The 19,108-nt window shown below is 43.4% G+C and overlaps 1 protein-coding gene across 2 annotated transcripts in view; it reads left to right on the plus strand.

The window, feature by feature from the left end:
* The first annotated feature begins 14,388 nt into the window (after nt 1–14,388).
* PIP4K2A (phosphatidylinositol-5-phosphate 4-kinase type 2 alpha) overlaps nt 14,389–19,108 on the plus strand; it is a 108,230-nt gene continuing 103,510 nt past the window's right edge. Inside the window, exon 1 of one of the 2 annotated variants that reach the window (XM_085050540.1) lies at nt 14,389–14,728. In XM_085050540.1, the coding sequence (XP_084906666.1) occupies nt 14,588–14,728 (141 nt within the window). In that variant the 5' untranslated portion in view covers nt 14,389–14,587. The remainder of the gene's footprint in view (nt 14,729–19,108) is intronic. The other variant, XM_085050539.1, reaches the window with a different exon arrangement.

The raw sequence follows: 19,108 nt of genomic DNA on the forward strand, positions 1-19,108 counted from the left end.
GTGCTTCACTGCCTCCTGCAGTGCAGAGCTCATCTTTGTGAAAGGACTTTGAGTGTGACCAGAACTCTACTGAAGTCCAGTCCAGTCAGTTCACCAGGGGAAGTCAATGAGGGTACCATTTATGCTGCTGAACTTCTAGTGTCAGAGATAAGTGGGGAAAAAGAGAAAAGGAATCTTCAATTTGGAGGCTGGTTTCTAAGATTGATCATTACTTTTGAGCTTGAAAAAATTCACCTGGACATCATGGAAAATATGCTTGCGCATTTGTGGACAGTTCTCAGGCATGAGATTTTAAATCTTAAATTTTTTTATTCATGTGAAAATCAGTCATGAAACTCTCCAGGACAGCAGTGGTGCCTTTAGAAACTGAAGCTTTTACCTGGTTCAGCCATCAACTCTAATGCCTTATGCTCATGTTATTTACATGGCTGTAACTTTTCACACGTATCCTACAGTCATCTTATATTTAATGTATCTATCCACTTTGTTAGACTGTTGCCTAAAATTGTTAAAGCATCGTTATTGAAACACTTGGGAATAATCTCAGGGCTGCAGTACTTTCTCCTATAAATTTCATAGGAGAATATTTTTATCTTTTCAATGTTTAGTATTGCTATATTCATAATTACTACTTAGGTATTACTGCTATTATTACCTAACAAGTGGCGTGGTATTTGGCAGAATGTTAGGAATTTATCATATAATTTCCTTGTGTACCAGCTGCGATACTCTAAAGCTAGACAGGGAGTCCTGTCAGAGAATGGTGCCTGTGATACTCCTAAAACATAGTAAAGAGCTGACCCATGTAGCTCTCCATGTGTGGGACAGAGGGGAGTCACATTTTCCAGGGTTAATGACAGCACACGCCACTCCTGTACCTTACACTGTGCTTCCTGGCATGCAAATACTATTTTCCTCATAGAAACCAAATTAGGGTAAAAAAGACTACAAATATTTTTAAATAGTTCCTCATCCAAAAGATACTCTGACTTGGCTTTTTTCCTACTTCTCCTTAGAGACTGTTGGAAGCAACAATATTTCAGGCTTATTTGAATGCTTAGAGAAATACACCTTTCTCCTTGAGAGATTTGTTTCAAGCTAACACTACTTTCTGCAAATGAACATAATGAAGGACAGAGCCAAGAGGAACCTGGTAACTGATAGAAAACATCCCAGTAGTGGATAAGAAAGCAAATTAATAAAATACTGACATGATAAGCCATACGGATTGTTTCTTTTCTCTGAGCAAAAGGGGAAACATGACTTGCTGTCTGACAGAGTAGGTCACTTTGATGACATGCTTCATGACACCTGCTGTCCCAGCAGAAGCTATTTGATTTCATTTATAAGGCAATTCTTGTTTCAAAAGAACAGTCTCAGTCATGGTTTCTCTGCTACTTTTTGTTTAATATCTAATGCCTAAACCTCCAAAGTAATTTTCTTGTCACAAAGAGCATGCAGAAGAGGAAAGAAAACACCCACTGCTTCCTCCCTCCCTCTTCATTATATTATGTACTTGTCTCTCCTCCATTTCCCTTTTTGTGAGCTCTTCACTGCAACAGTCCTTCTTTCTGACTCATGTATTTGTGTGTGTGTTTCTGCCTAATTGTGCAAGCACTAAAGGACAAGGACTAATATTTTCTTGTAATTTTTAATGGCATCTTAACATTATTCTTTGGTACTCAGATAATGATCCTGAAAAATAGATTCTGCCTGCCAATTAGTGAGAAGAGCTGGCCTGTTTGCTGTGTGTAAAAACAGCTAAAGCCTCTCCTTTGCAATGTTCAGCCACCAAAATAATACAGAAAGGGATAAAAAATGTCAGATGACATAGTTATATTTACTGTTTTCTCCTTTGGAAAGAGAAAAGACTTCACAATCTGTCACAGGTTTTCTTTCTTCCCCTTTTCCCTCCCTGCAGGACCTGAACAGAAACCAAGTGGATGCAAACAGTGAGTAGGCTGGAAAAGGTTTATTGCCCCATCACAAATATTTAAGCATGTTTGATTTTTTTTCCCCCCCACAATTTTCTGTGAGTAAATATTGGTCCTAAACTGACAAGTAGTGTCTGCAGCAGTAAGTGTAGTGTTGGTCCAGTGTCACCAATACTCTGGTTCTGTACTCAGCACAGCCTATAGGCCTTGGAGCCTTTTTCTTCCATGGGGTGGTAGTTTAAGATATTTCTTAAACTTAAGCTGAAACCAAACTATAGTTATTCAAGGAACTGAAAAACACACCGGAACATGTGAATATTTCATTTGTAGACAGCCTCTATTTATCTTTGCTTCAAAGCAAAATAAAGCCTCTTGGCTTCCTTGTTGTCTTCTTCAACACAGGATGGGAACTCTGCCTTAAATTCTGCAGGACTGTGCAGTACCTAACATCAAAGAGCTGCCATTAACAGCAGTATGGAAACTCCTGCAGCACTGCACTTGATTCTGCAGATTGCAAGCTTCTCAGCTACCCTTTCTGCTTGCCTTGCAGAGGAAATGTGGCTGCAGCTTCATCTCCCACTGCAGAAACAATGACAGCGTAAGAAAGCTGAGGGCCAAATTAACTGTGGTTTGTGGTATTTCTTCTTCTGCTTCCATTTTCTCCTCTCTAATCGTACCAACCTCACACATGTAAACCCATTTACTTTAGAGAGCAAGCTTTGGGCATATATCACTTGTTCACCTGTGATTTCAGTCCTTCCCCCCTTCAACAACCCCCACCTCCCCAATGAATCAATCACCAAGTCTAATCACAGATAAGATGCTCTCCTGGTACTAATCATTGTAGCTTCTTTGATTTTAAAGGAGCTATGCTTTTTTTTCTCTTTTGTGAGAAAAGGAACTAGTCGGGTTTAAAATATGTTCTGTGCTTAGAAAAGACATTCTTTTTTTGCTCATAGTAACTCACGTAGATAATTCTATACCCTGACTTCCTCTGTGTTATGTCAATTGTCATCCCACTCTGCTGGATTTAGCTCTCATGCAAAATAAATACAAACTGAATTCTTGAACATCAGAAGAAAAAAAGTAAGGAAAGTAGTTAAAAATAACAGAATACACTAATAACCAATTTTAAGCTATAATAAATCACATGCTTATATTGTGTCACTTTAAAATCAAACTACTCATATTATTTGGCCATATTTTTACCATTTTTACAACTTGTCCCCAGTGAAAAATGGGACAAATCTACTTCCATTTACTTGTCAAAACAATATCTGCAATGTTAATGGTGCTGGTCAAAGCCTTGGTCATATCTACCTTCCCAAGTCCTCTACTACATTTTGGTAGTGATGTAACATAACCAATTTGGAGCAAACAAACAGATCCAGCTCCTACCTACAGTGGCTCTTTTTTTCTTGTAGAACCACTGGCTTTCTCCAAAGCTGAATTCCTGGAAATTATCATGCTTCCATAGTGAAAATGAGAGAAGTTAAACCTGTAAGCTCTGATAACAGAACTCGGAGATGTGCTGCTGAAGACTGCTCTGAAGTTTTCTATCATGCTGTATAATGATCAAAGCTTGGTCTGCACACAGGTCACATTGCTTGACTACACTGATAATCCCTGCTAATTAATCTCATACCAGGACTCTGGTTACTGACACCAAGCCACATATGCAGACTGAGCAGTATCTTATCATCCCCATAATCACCAGGAAGTGCCATGTCCAGTGCAAAAGCTTATCAAGGAAGAAACCTTGGGCACAGAGGCACATCCTCAGCTCTAGTATAGCTGTAATCATTCTGTTTAGCATACTTTTTAAAACCAGAACAGGCAAAGCACTACAATGTCTGAGGATAGATGTCATCCATGTAAAATGGTGTTCTTACAGTGTAGCAACTTCTCCTAAGAACAGGAAATAACCTACCTTTGCTAGTAAAATTGTTTCATGTAAACAGCTGCAGTCACCTCTGCACCTGGGTAACTATTTACATTAAAAGTGACGCTACTCATCTAATGACAAAACATTAGCAAAAAAAGAAATGTGTAGATCAGGCCTCATGCATGTGTGCTTTCAAACATGTACAAGAGCAAAGAGTTTTAGTCAACTGAACAAAACCATTGCCATGGCCTCACATAAAGCAGTGATGGCCTTGTGGCTTGCAGCTGCTTAGTACTTTCAAAGATGAGTCCAAGCACAGGTTTTCAGCACCTGCGCTCAAACACCCTTCCCTTTATTCAGGTCTACAGCATTTTCTGCAGTTTCTTGGAGATGTCACTAGAATCTCTTTTGGTCTTCTGCCTGAGCAGCTCTTACACCAGTCTTCCTTCCGGTCTCATGAGAAATCCGTTTCATCTTCTCTGAAATGCTTTGAGCTTTATGTAGTAATTACAAAGTAGTTAGATGGACAAATATATAATTTGTTTTCTCTCCTTTTGTATTCTGGTATTTACCAAGCTGATTGTTTGCATTTATTTTATAAAAAGTAGTATTTTTAATATCTATTGGCATCAGGGAAGGTTTTTTAGTAATGAAAAGTGATTTAAGGAAATTATTATGTCTAGTTTTCATTTTCTTACAGAATATTTCTTGGAAAATGTGTATTTGTCATATAAATCAAAGGAATTTGAGACAAGATTTTTAGCTAGGGTAAAACTTTCTCTAGCAGAACCACATCACAATTTATTGAAACCTAAATATTGCAAGTTTTTTACATTAGTATAAAAAATTTCCATAAAAGAGAGACCTGATAGATTTTAACCCTCTGATAACATATTAGGGTCCCATTGTAGGTTTTTTTAATTGACTGAAATACTAATGTATTACAAAGAAGCCAGAAAGAAAAAAGGCAAACACACATCCATCTTTGAGAAGGACAAGGAGAATTTGAGGCCATACAGGCCACTCAGCTGTACTCCCTGGGAATGTCACATACTGTCACATACTGAATCTCCTACAAGCATTTCCAAGCACTGGAAAGATAAGAAGGTGATTGAGAACAGCCAGCAGAGAATTATCAAGGGTAAATTATACCTGAACAACCTGATTGCCTTCTATGATGAGTTGACTCGCTCTGGGATGAAGGGAGGAGCAGTAAATGTTGTGTACTTTGATTCTAGCGAGGCCTTTGATATGGTCTCCCATTATCTCCTCAGAGCCACATTAGTGGGTTATGGATTCTGTAAGTGGATGATAGCAGGGGTAGAAAATCAGCTGGACCACCGTGCTGCAAGAGTTGCAATCAACAATATGAGGCAGAACTGGTGACTGGATGTACAAACGGCATCCCTCGGGAATTCCTAACACTGTTTAGTATCTTTATTCATGACCTGGGTGGTGGGATGGAATGCGCTCTCAGCAAGTTTGTAGGCAGTATGACCTTGGAGGGAGCAGCTGTGGTTCAAAGAATCTGGACAGACTGGAGAATGATCTGACAGAAACTCATGAAGTTCAACTGCAAATGGGATTGGGATCTTGCATCTGGGACAGATTAAATGGTTTATATTCACAACAGTGTAGCCACTTGTCTGGAGAGCATTTATTGCCCTCTGTTCAGTACTTCTGAGGCTGTATCTGAAGTGTCTTTTCAGGGTACCCAGGATGAGAAAGGCCGGTGCAGTGGAGAGCCACCAGGACAGCTATGGAGCTGCATGACGTGCTGTGTGAGAGCAGACTGAGAGACCTGGGTGTGTTCAGCTGTGAGAAATGAAGGCAAAGAGAAGGAAGGAAGGAACTACTGCTGCTTCCAAATGCCTGATGGGAGAGGAGCATAGAGAAGACAGAACCAGGCTCTTTGCAGAGGAGCCCAGTGACAGGACAAGCAGCAGCAGCCACAAATTGGACCATTCAGAATTCTTATTAGATATACTGAAAAATATTTCCCTTGTGCAGGTGGCCAAATACTGGAAAGGCTGTAGGATGTCCTTCTTAGGAGATTTCAGAATGGGAATGAATCAAACTGATGGGTGGTGCAATGGTGGCCATGGGATTTCTTTACATGTAGGTAGGACAGACGTTTACCTGTAACTTTGTTTAGATACTGTATGGATATGTGCAAGACCTGATTTTCACAAGGTCTGCTAGAGCTTCAGCATTCAGTTATTGTTGGCAGTACTCAGGGTCTTGGTATCTGAGGTTTTGAATGGAGGCATCCAAAATAAAGGATGTTTCTGTAAACTGAGCTTTGAAAACTCTCTATCTTACTTTTCCCTGACTTTCAGGAGAATTTCCAGGGCTAACCTAGTTGTTATCAGCATAGCATTTCAAGGTCTCCAGCAAATGCTAAAAGGTCCTAAAGCAACAATGAAAGAATGCACAAGTATAACCTTTTCTCAAAACAAAACCTGCAGTTCCAGGGACAATTTTCTAAATTAGAACATGTGAGAATGACTGTAGTTCCTGTAGTTCTTTGACAGCTCTTCAGCTATTGTAGTTCCTGTGATTAACCACAAAAGTTGGTAGGCACAAAATGCTGAAATGGCATATGCTAAGAAACCTGTATTTCTGGGTTATGAATTAAAAATTCTTCTGAAATTTTGAAACTTGTAAAAATAACAGCTAGAGGAAAATGGAACCTACAGTGTTAGGGGTTTTCTTACAAACTAAGATGAACTTTGCACCAATCATTTTTTTATTAAGGGATGTGCAATTGAAGAATTAAATGCTACATCTTATTTCTTAATCTATTATTCAATTGTGTGTCCTTTTATGTTTTAAGGGTTATTAAAAGCAGATAGAAGAAGCTTAAAATCTTTTCAATTAGGTAAAGAGCATATTTTGGAAAAAAAAGAAAGTTTTTAGACAGGCATGAGAGAAATTAAATAGGTTATTCAAAATGACATTTATTACCTGTTGAGTAAAACACCGTTCAAGTTGAAGAGTAAACAAGAAAATGTATATACAGAATGTCCTTATTAAGCTTATATTTGATGCCCTTTGTAAAATGTAATTATTTTAATAGTGAAATCTAGTAAGTTTGAGGAATTTGCTGGAGAAAAAAAAGGTTTATATATTGTATATATTGCCCTCTAATCCCCCAGCTGGAGTAACAATGTAGAGCAACAGTTCTGCAACGTCCTAGATGATAACACCTGATAAAACACGAGTGGGATCAATCGAGAGACACTAGAAAATCCCAGTTACTCTACAAAGCTGCACACAAACACCTCACAAGGTTGAACTGTAGGCCGTGTGAACCTAAAAAGGGTTAAAAGCCTTTTCTACAGAAAAAGGAAGAGGTTAGCCCTTAAAGACCATATAAGCTGCAAAACCTGGCAGTTGTGGCTTGTTAAACTGCTGGGAGGTGGAACCGGCAGCTGTGCTGCCAAAGTGGGGAAGTCATAAAAGGGAAGCAGAGGGCCCCAAAGGGAGCAGGACAGTTGGGTTTTGTGTTTCTCTGCCTCGGAGAATTGACTTTGTTTGAACTAAAATGGACGCTGCTACTGCTGAATGCTGATCGTAGGGACACTCTTAGTTGGCTTGTTTATGGAGAGCCAAATAAGGTGAAAATAAGCTGTTCTGGCTTCCACTGCTTTTAGGATTGTGACTACAGGAGCTGCACCTGGCTGTACTAATTTCCCAAGCCTAGGCTGAAGTGGGATGCTATTTTTTCGCCCTGAAAAAAAAAACCAAACAAAAAAAAGAAAGCATGTCTTATGTTAGATGCCTGATCTCAAATTGGAGCTGATAATCTCTTTGCAGGGCTTTGGTTTTGTACTGTGCTTCCTGTTGAGGAACAAAAATAAACTGGTAGTGCTTAAAATTAAATGTCAGAATACTTTTGGCTTAAGAAACTATTATGTTTATCTTTGCAAGTCAATTTTAACAATTTTGAATTTGTATTTTAAATTTTGTTCTACAGACCATTTGGAATCTTCTGTAATAATGTGAAATTCTGTGAATGCTGTAGCTCTTGATGGCATATCTGAAAAGTGCAGGTGATGCTTTCTGCCCGTAAACATATGTATCCAGTAATCATTCCCCCATACAGATTCATTTGTTCTTCTAAATATGGAGCAGTTAAGGAGTCTGCATTTTAAATAGTTGGTACATACTGGTTTTGTATTTCTCCTTTTCTGTTTTACAAACAAAGGAAAGTATTTGTATTAAAAATATTTGGTCTGGTCTTTATGCATTTCCAAAAAAATGGAATGGTTAATAATTTGACATCCTAGTATGTTTTGTGCTCTTGTAGAATATTCACTCACTTCAGACATTATTTATTTTCATCATGTCTTTAAGACATGTTCTTTAAAAAAAGTGGCAGCATTTTAGAACGACAGGGTAGATTTAAAGTAACCCAGCTTGGCTTGAAGTGACATGTGCCCAGACCAATTTATGGAGTAATGGAACAATTTATGAGTCTGCCTTAGCTGAAATTAGTTTCTATGGCAGTTGGCCCAGGGAAACTCTGTGAGCCTTCTGTTCTTTACAGCTGCAGAAAATAATTGTAAAGGGAAATATTACCTTCCAGTAGCTAGGCAAAGCCTCACAAGCTATGTGATATCCCTGACCTTCAAACTGGAGACCCTAACTCACCAGCAGAAATGCTCTGGGTGACCAGTGAGAGAAAAAGCAAGTGATTCATATACTTCTTCATACTGAAATAAAGTAACAAATTAATTTTATGTTTAAACAATAATGCTAAACAAAACTCTGTGGCAAGCATCAAAAAGAGCACATAGGTTTTAGAAGCAAGCTTGCTAAATCGTGGTTAATCCTAGGCCTTCTTAAAAATTGAAGGTGAAAGCTCACACTCTTGTTTTAATTTATTTTAACCACTGATGAAGTCAGTCAAGGGCAGCCATTCATTAGCATAGTCTTGCTAGATTGTTTACAATTCTTCTCTCTCCCTTGTCCACCAGCTTCCAGTTGGTAGTATCTTGCACCAAAAAATGGGGCAAAGCAGAAATTTTAGTACTAATGGCAGAAAAAATGGAGCAGACTGGACAATACAAAATAAACAGTTTACCCCAAGCCTACTTCGTAATGTTTTACAAGCCTAGAGGCTTTTCTTTTTGGTCTCCATTGATGCTTCTACATACACTCAGTTCTATTAAGGACAGTGAACTACTTCATGAGAGGCAGAGCATGTTCTGTGCTTGCAAAACAATCAGCTTAGTCCACTGGTGGTATCACACCTCTTTAGTAAGATTTCCAAGCACTGTGAGTTGGGCCTGGTTGTGCCCTCTTATTCAGTCCTTGTGGAATACAAAAGCTTTACATTTGGTTATCAAAAAACTGGACATTCCAAGTCTCTAATACTTGTATATATTGAGGGGTGGATTTCTTTATAGTTGAGTAGGAAGTGCCAGTCAGGATTTGAAATGCACAGAGAATTCATCTCCTTCTCTGTTTTTCTAAGTGCTTTACATGGGAACCAGATCCTGACTGGACTTCTAAGAGGCAGCTAAGGACCCACTGAAACCTCAAAAGTGGTTGTACTGTCACATCTTGGCCCTTCATTTTTCTGTCAGTGCCTGGACTATCATCACAATATCTAAGTTAGTTTGCTCACCAGTTATCTGTGAAGTGAAACAAGCAGTGTTGCCTGCAATGCAGCATCAATGCAGTTGTGGAGTTATGTGACCAAAGAGATAGAATTACAGAGTCATTTAGGTTGAAAAAGACCTCTAAGAACTAGTCCAACTATTAACCTAGCACTGCCAAGTCCATCACTAAACCATGTTCCTAATGGAGATGTCTCTCCATAGGCATTACAGGCAACACAATACAAGGTTTAGTCTTATCTCTGAAGCGTTTCAATACTGTCCCAGAAGTTCTTTCATCTCCCATTTCTGTACAGGCACCTTGAATGCTGACTGTGACATATACTCACAGTGTCATGCTGTAAAAAAACTGTTAATGGACTGAAATACAACTTCCATGTTATGACAGGCTGTATGAACAAAACTTCCCTCACACCGGCACAAAAATGTCCCTAAGGCATAAAGGAACGAAAAAAATACCTGGGTTGTGTGCTCTTTTTGGAGAGAGCCTGTCTGCAGTAAGGATTAGGGTACAGTTAGAATTAGGGTTGAGAGAAGGATAGCCTGCTGCTGCAGTTGGAATGGGTTTACAAAGGAGCTTCGGAGAAAAACAGTGCAGAGAGAATTTGGAAGGGAAAGTGTTTTGGTGTGGGCATTGGTGGGGTACCCTGGGCTAAGGCTCACTTTGTGGTCATGGTTAGGGCTGAGAAAAAGTGAAGCCAAGGGAAGGGCTAGAGTTGGAAGGGGCTAGAAGAGGGCTCTCAAAGTTAAGGGTGGGCTGCAAAGACAAATTGGCTTCAAGAACTTCTTGCTGTGGGCAGTGGCTGAGGGTCAAGTCTGAAGCTCAGCCTCTGAAATCAAAGTCAGGGTTAGGCTTGAGAGGGAGAGCCACAAGCTTCTGCTGCAGTGGGACTGTGAAAGAATGGATAACTGGAAGTGTTAGCTGCAAGGAGAATTTGGTTCCCAGAAGTTTTCTGTTTGACCTAGCCCAAGGTGAATTGTAGCCCAAGGCTGAACCTTTGGTTGGGTTTATTGATGTGGCTGAGATGGGTTGACCTTGGCTGGACGTCAGGTGCCCATCAAGTTATGCTATCACTCCCCTCCTCAACTGGACAGGGGGAGCCTCCTTCCCAGGTTCAACTTCGCTCCCAATTTTATCTGCCTTTTCCCCCCTGCATGGAGGAATGGGGGTCTGTAGTCAGTTCATCACACACTGTCTCTGCTGCTCCTTTCTCCTTCGTCCTTCCTTGCTCCAGTGTGAGGTCCCTCCTACAGGAGACAGTTTTCCATTAACTTCTCCAACATGAGTCCTTCCCATAGGCTGTAGTTCTTCACAAACACTTTAGCATGGGCCTTTTCTGCAGGATGCAAGTCCTTTAGGAGCGGAGTGCTCCAGGGTGGGCTGGCATCTTCTCGCAGGAGCCACCCCTATAGCTCCCCACACTATCAAAACCTTGCCATGCAAATCCAGTAGAAGTTAGGGTTATGATTAGGGTTAAAAGAAAGAGACCCTAGAGCTGCACTGAGAGTTAGAAAGGAGGTGGGCTGCAAAGAGGACTTGGCTGGGAGACTGGTTTTGCTTGGGAATTAAAAGGGGGGGTGACAGCATTTGATTATTTTTACATCAGGATTAGAGTTAAGGGAGAAAGAAAGAGCCTAGCCAGCAGGAGGGGAATTAGAGAGGAGCTTTTAAGGAGAAGTCTAAATTCAAGGAGAGCTTGGCAGAGCTGCCTGGTCTGAGGCTTGGCCTACTCTTACGGCTGGAGTTACAGGTGAGGTTATTTTTGACATCACAAGAGAATGTAGTGCTGCAATTAGAACAGGCCTAGAACACCTGGGGTTCAGGAAGAACTTTGTTGGAAGAACTTTTTGTTGTGAGTGGTGCTCAGCAGTCCTCGTCTGGAGCCCACCATACAGCTCGTGTGAGTGCTAGGGCCAGTGCTGGGAGCCAAAGAGAGCCTAGAGCTCCAGGTGGAGGGAGGCTTGAGAGCAGCTGCTAGTGAAAAGGCTGGGCCGCAGGGATAGCTTGGCTGCAAAAACCTGTAGGTGGAAGCAATGGCTGATGGTCCAAGGCTCAACATAACTTCTAGGTGTAGGGTGAGGTTTGAGGTTATGTTTGACAGAGGGAAAGAGAGAACAGCTGCAGCTGGCTCAGGGCTACAAAGTGACTGTCCCAGGATAGTGTAGGCTGCCAGAACAACTTGGCAGCAAGAACTTCCTGGTGTGGGCACTGGCAGCACATCCAGCATATGGATTGTTTGAGACTTAAGGTTACAGCTGAGAGACACAGAGGACCTGGAGCCGCAGCTGAAATACAGTTAGACAGGAGCTCTTAAAAAAAGGTGTGGGGTAGAGAAAATGTGGCAGGGAGAATTTTTTTTTATGGGCACATGCTGGAGGGCCTGGTCTAAAGATCTGTGTTAGTGTTAAAGTGGGCATTTGGACCGAGAGAGCCTAGAGCTGCAGATGGAGGGGGCTTAAAAGGGAACATTTCAAAGGAAAGGGTAGACTGTGAGGAGAACGTGGCTGTGACAATGTTTTGGTGTGGGCAATGGCTGGGAACCCTGCATTGTGACTCAGCATAAAATTACATTTGCCCTCAGGGTTAGTTCTAGAACTGTGGGAGAGAGAGCCCTGGAGCTCCAGCTGAAGGTGAGTTAAATGGGGTTTGAAAGGGAAATCTGGGCTGCAAGAAGTGGACTGGGAAAATTTTTAATGTGGGCACTGGCTGGAAGGTTCCTCAGCCTGTGTTCTGTTTTATTTTAAGGGGTAGGATTACAGCTGAGGAAAAGAGACATCCCAAGAGGATTGTAGGCTGCAAGTGCAATCAAGTTTTGTCTCTTCAAGTGACCCCTGTGTCCAGCTGCATCTATATCAAGGATTCAGTGGGAAACCTGTGCCCACAGTGGTTCCTACAGGAAAGACAACTACAGGCAACTATCTTTGTTCATGGTATTTAAAACTGAAGAGGACAAATCTTTGCCTCAGACCTTGGCAGGAAGGTAGCCCAGGCTCTTAATTTTTTTTAATTCTGCTGTAATTATTATGGTCAACATCTTTTGTTCTTCTGATAAAACAACCTTCTTTAGTGAGAGCTCCTATTTGCAGGGAAGAGCTCTTTAGAATCTAGGCCAAGATGACAAGAAAGTCTTCTGGAAAAAAGAGCAACCTCCTTCCTCAGCCTTCCCTATAACAAACCTACTAAAAATGTTTGCTATTTATTATTTATTATTTATAAACCAAAATGCTCCACTATATGGATTTACTCTGGAAAGATGATGAAAGATACGTATGTGGCAGATGTTAGTCATGTTGATGTGTGCAGCATTGCACGATGCTCAGATGTCATGTTCTAAGCATAAGGTAAGGGATAAAATGGGTACTGAACTCTTCAGAAAGTCTGACTTCAAATCTATATTTAGGCATCTAAGTGACCTGCTTTTACTCAAAGGTGCTGACTACTCAGCTGCTTCCATTGACTGCAGCAGAATATAAGGGGTTTTTTTGTTGTTGAATCTATTTTCAAGAAGAAAAATTACAGTTTAGTATCTCTGTAAGTCCTAAGTAATTCTGCTAAAAAAAATACAAAAGGGGAAAAAGGACAGAAAAATAAATAGATCCTTGTTTTGTCCTACCCTCCATAAGATGAAGGGATCATAAAATAAATCCCAGTAACTGTTTCTATGCAGGAGGGAGATTAAACATTACTGGTTTGGGTTCCAGCATGATTTTCAGCTTTGCTGTTGAGATCACAATGCCAAAAGAGAAATGCAGAGGTGCTACACATTTTTAAATTTATGGAAGTCTGCGTTGGAGTCCCATACTCATGTATTGACCTTAGTTGCCCTGAACAGCCACACTCAGGAACAACTTCTGCCCAGGACTTCCACTAAAGCTCAGGTAGGGCATAGTTTAGGTGCTTGCCTGAGCTATGTTGCAGGAATAGCTGTCTCCAGCACTGTAGATGCGTGCTGTTGCCAGCACTCTGCCCACTGAGCGTGGGCCCTTTGGGACCTTGCCTTGTCACTGAGGGCACTGGTTGCACTGGCATGACCCTCACTGGTGGTTTGTTCACCTCATGGAGCAGCCCTGCTCGTGCTTCTCCCTAAGGATCTGGTCACCTTGCTGAGGTATCAGGTGATGAACAAAGCAAGATCTGCAGCAGGCAGGTCAGTCTGTATGATTCAGAAACTGATGGATGACTTACTGTAAAGGCACAGGAGATGTGTGCTCTGTGTTACCCGTGGGTACTGACCCCGAACAGTGATGGCAGATGTCACTGAGGTTCCTCATTATACAACAGAGCAAAGTCTATGCGGTGCTCGGTATTTCTGAGCTGGGCAGATGTGCCTTCACAGGATGTCGCCTGTCACTGACCACATCCTCTGTGGCCATGGAGGCAGTCAAGAAACATTCCGCTGGGGGTATAACAGGACAGTGAGGTCACAGGGGTGCAGTACTCCTGCAGGGCACCGAGCTTTTCGAATTTGCCGTACGCCAGCTGTGAGGAATCGCTCTGCTCAGGGAGCCGAGCTGCGTGGGGAGAAGCTGGCAAAGTCCTGCCGCAGATCCCTCTCATTTCTACAGGTCCCTTTACAGAGAGGGAACTGGAAACGGGAGTTACTATCAGACAAACTATACAAAGTTACGGTGCGAGCGACTAGCAAGCTGAAGCCTAGGGCCACGGCAGGCTTGGTTTCCCGGAGGACTGGAAATGGGTGTGAGGGCCGGAGGGCAGCGGACGAGAAGCACCTTCTCCCGCGGGCGGCGCCGAGCCGCGGCTCACCTCGGCGGGGCCTGTCCCTGAGGGGAGGGAGGCGCCGCAGCCCCGCTCCCCGCCGCCCGCGGCCGCGCAGGCGCCGCGCGGGGACATGCGCAGTGGGGCGGCAGAGCGGCGCTCCGCGGTTCCCGCGGGGGTGGGGCGGCGCGCGGTGCGTGGCGGGCGGGCGGCGGCTCTCCCCGCGGGGGGGGCGGGGCGGGGCCGCCGCGCCGAGCGGGGCCATTTCAGCCGCCAGGCCGGGATGCGCCCGGCGTCCCGCGGCTGCCTGCCCGCCGCCCGCCTGCCCGCGGGGCTGCGGCGCTGACCGCCCCTGCCCTTCGCTCTCGCCCGCCCGCCGCTCTACCCCGCACCGGCCCCTTCCACCTCTGCCGCCTGCGGCGCCATGGCGGCCCCCAGCAGCATCGTGCCCGTCATGGCGAGTAAAACCAAGACCAAGAAAAAGCACTTCGTGGCGCAAAAAGTGAAGTTGTTTCGGGCTAGCGACCCGCTGCTCAGCGTCCTCATGTGGGGGGTCAACCACTCGGTAAGCGCCGCGGTTCGACCCACACGAGCCCGCCCGCCGCGCTGGGGCATCGCACCCGGGGGCTGCGGGGGCACGGGCGGGACCGGGGCGAGGCACATGCCGCCGGCAGCCCCCCGCCGGCTGCCGCCCCTCGCCCCGGCGGCACCGGGAGCGCGGTACTGAGCGCAGGCAGTGCCGCGGGGAGCGGCTGCGGTGCCCTGCCCGAGCGCGGGTGATGCGCGGGCCGTGCCGGGTGCCTGCGGTAGCCCGCGCCCTCCCTTTCGCCCCGCGGTTCCGCTCGGTGGCAGCGGGCGGGAGGTGCCCGGGAGGGGACGGTGCTGCGAGCCGAGCCCGAGCGGCTCCGCTCCTGCTGCCGGCCGCGCGCGGGCGTCTCGTGGATGTGCTGCAGTTGGGAAAAATCCCGGTTATCAATGGGAAGTGGCCAAGTTCGTCCCGTGTCCGTGCGGTGCGCTTCGGCGAGTGTCCGCTGCCGGTGTGCGCGGGGGAGGGGAGGAGGGAGGGCTTGGCGTGGTAAGGCGGCAGAACTGCACCATTTGCGAAGTGCTCCATCACCCTGCGGGGACGGGCGGCCCGGGCTCCGAGAGAACCCCCGGCCGGGCGCTGGTCTGCGTTAAAATTAGGAGCCTGGTAAAGATGTCACATGGTTGGGGCATTATGAGGCTCAGGTCGCAGCTTTGCATCTTTAAATAGCCGCCGTGGCAGGTTAAAAGTGTAGAGCCCAAAGATCGCCAAAAATCGGGTATCGGGGCAGTTGAGAAAAAAACGCATTCCCTTCTGCTGGCGGAGCGAAGCCTGGATGCCTGTGTCGGGTTTGCATGGGTTACGTCTGCTGCTATGTGACGAGCCTGTAAGAATGTCAATGTGCAATTTGAGATTAGACTACAAATTTTGTAACAGCCACATGAAACCGGCAGAGCAGCGTGTAGTATTAACTTGCTATTCCTTTTGTTTCCTACGCATCCATATCCCCTGAGTTTTTTCCCCTTGTGGATGTTTCAGTAGTTTTTGCCCAAAGTCTGGAGTCTCTGCATCAAGACTGAGCCCTCTTAGAGCTGCATTAAACAGCACAGTGCATGAAGTGAGGATCATGGGGATCAGCTTTTGCTGTACGTACAGCTTTTTTTGCTGTATGTGCCAGACAGAGGAGAAGCTCTAGTGAAGTTGAATAGTCTGCTTAAGGTAGCACTGGGAGTCACTAGGAAATGGTGACAAAGGATTTCAAGTTTTCTGTAGGTCAGTTGTGAGCAGTGACATCCTATGTCATGAACTGATAAGACAGTAGTTAATTATCTGTAAAGCAGAAATATCTTTAGTTGTGGAAGTGCATGATATTCTGTTTGCCAGAACCGGGCTTAAATATACAAATTTCTTTTGCTCCTTCTTTAGCGGCTAGTGTTATTCGCAGAAAAATTCCAAAACAAGCCTCTTTAATGAAAGAAAGCAAGCTGGCAATTTCAGGGTGAGAGACTTGTACTGAAAGGCAGTGTGTGCTAGCTGTTCACTGTCTCCCTGAGGAGAGAGGGAGAAGATCAGTGATGAAAACAGAGATCTTCCTGTTGCAACAGCTCATTGCTCTGTGAGTTCACCCTGGAAATATCACTACTTTTAGAGGAAAGACTTCTTCAGTACAAATAATAACCAAGTAAATAGTGACAAACACAACACCATATGTGATCGTCACCATCCTGCAATCATGTGCTGTATTGTGCATAACTGTTCCTTGCAGGAAAGGTAATAAAGTGTGTTGGTTCATGCACAGAAGATTCAAAATTGTGAACTGAAATCCTTTCATTGGAGAGGCTCAAAAAACAGCACCAGCAGCATAGTGGGGACAGAGAAAAGAGGCTTCACATTCTCATGAAGGTGAGGGTTGGAGATGTGAATATCTGTTGTGTTCTGCAGATAACATTCTATTTCTTTACCATGCTGCAAAATGTGGTCATGAGTAATGCTTGGAGGCTCTGTAGAAGCAAAATCCCTCTGAATGCGAGAACATGGAAAAAAAAGTTATTTTGATGCATCCAAATTAAACATCTTTTCTTGGCCAAGAATGCAGCATTGAAGTGTTCCAGGTTCCTCTGTTAGATGCTTTTCCTGTCATTTCGTAATGCTTCATGTGGCACTGTCCAGCAAATGAAAATAAGTGTGCAGTGTGGTTTAACTCTGTTATCACAAATAAGAATTTCTCATGGGAGAAATACAAACAATGTGTGTGGATTAATTAAGAACAGGAATTGAGGATCCTTTGGTATTTTAGCAGAATAACCAGAAATCCATAAGCAAAGACTAGACTAGGAACTGAGCACAGATCATCATTCATGGTGATAGTAATTAAACTTAGAATATAGTAATCATCTGAAAAATTATATTTAAGACTGCCTGCAGTGCCTATCAATTAATGAGACAATAGAAGTCTCTGAGTCTTACTAACTGTCTTGGGGAATAAGTATATATTGAAACAGTGGAGCTGAGATGCAGTTCCTACATTTCTGATATTGCTGCATGTTTTGGAAGGAAACACTTTGTGAAGATAAAAAGGAAAAATATTCTTTTTTCTGCAGGTTTATTAATGTTTTAATTTTAGGACTATACTTGATAGTTGAGTTTTGGAGGATTTTCAGAGTTTGAAATTTAATGTGTGAAGAAGTTAAGGAAAAAATTATAAAAACTGTTCTCTTAACTCTCCAGTCCTAGGAGACTCTAAAGGGAACATGACTCTAAACATGACTCTAAAGGGAAGCCTTGGACATTGGTGCCACGAACCTGAGGGCTGACAGCAGAGGTGTGAATTCTTAAAGGGGGGAAAAAATTTGCAGAGGGGTGTCTGTTACCCAAGGTTGTTATCAATTACACTGGCCCTCCCCCACCACCCCCCATTCAAGAAACTGTAAGCAACCCGCAGTTGTTTAGGTAGAAGTAGAGAGATGCCTAATGCAAAATCCTGCTTGGTAGTGGAGTCAAATTCAGTAATAACTTCAGAGGGCATGTGAGAGGAAAACATGTGAACATTACCCAAATGTCTTACAAAGCAAGAAAAAGTGTGTTCACATTCGGAGCTGTAAATTCATTTCTTGGTGTTCTGACATATGCTGTGGAATGAAGATTGCTGCTAAGTGAAAGGGAAAGCAACTGTGTCCCATTTTGTAGATCTGATTATAATACTGATGACTTGTAGCAGCAAAGACTAATTGTCAGTGCTTGGATCATGCAGGCATCTGCATCATTAACAGTTGATTTTATCTCAGTCTTTTAGCCTGTGTCAAAGATAATCTGTCTATGCTACTGAAATAAATATTTAAACTCAGTGGTTAGTATGACTTAAAGCTATATTTTTAACTAGCTGACATAATTGTAGTATTTAATTTACAACTGGTGTGGCAAATAAATCCTTATTCTTACCTCTACGTTGTCACTGTTGCCGGATTTCCAATAACCGTAGCAAGGAGGAGAGGAAGGAAGGTGACAATGTAACTTGTTACCTAGTCCTTTTAGAAGTAATTCTTGCATCTTTGTTTTCTGTGCCTAAAAATGAAAGCCACAAGATTCTGTTTTCTGCATCCTATGACAATCATCCCAGGCACAATGATGGTGGGTGTGCTCTCCCTCAAACTGGTTGCCTGCTTCTGTTAGGAGCTTGTTGGGAAAGCTGGGAATTTGTAGGCTTAGGTCCTTCAAAGGATCACCCTGAAAGATTGCAGAAGACTAATATGAGTGGGGTTTTTTTGTAACTAATTTTGAGGTAAAGAACAGGCTGCTGGAGAGCTTGCCTACTGTGTCAACTATTAAATTAAATGTATTTAGGAGATGAGCATGAATGCCTAATGAAGTTATTGAGCATACTGTATAAGTTAAAAAAAACCCAACCAAAAACAAACAGCCCCCCCAGCCCCTGGAATCTGTAATCACCATCTGTTTCTTGCATGATTACAAGCTGATCCAAAAATTTAACAGTGCCTGACTCCTCAATGGCACTTGCTGCCTAATAAACAAGTGGTGCAACAAGAATATGTGGATGAAATTACTTCCCCCACCCCAGCATTTTGTGGAGTACATCAGAAAGAGTGTACTTTCTGTGGGTAAAGAATTCAACACATAATAAACTCCATGACCTTTTTCAGCTGCTCACGTGACCTACTGTGAGCTTGATGCTGTTGCACTCTCACTTGTAATCTCGCTTGATCTTTTGAACAGAAGTGGAACAACACCAGGATAGAATAATAAAAAGCACAGGGACTCCTATCTATCAGTGTGCCTCTTGGATTCCTTCAGCTTTAGAGTAAGAAATGGGGAGGGGTGGGAAAAACATGACAAGCAAATGCATCTTCCCTGCCTCATGCACTAAGCTATATTTGATCACATTAAGAATGGTTCCGTATCTGC

Source organism: Lichenostomus cassidix, chromosome 2, assembly GCF_008360975.1.
Source record: "Lichenostomus cassidix isolate B80296 chromosome 2, HeHo_3.0, whole genome shotgun sequence".
Taxonomy (NCBI): Eukaryota; Metazoa; Chordata; class Aves; order Passeriformes; family Meliphagidae; genus Lichenostomus; species Lichenostomus cassidix.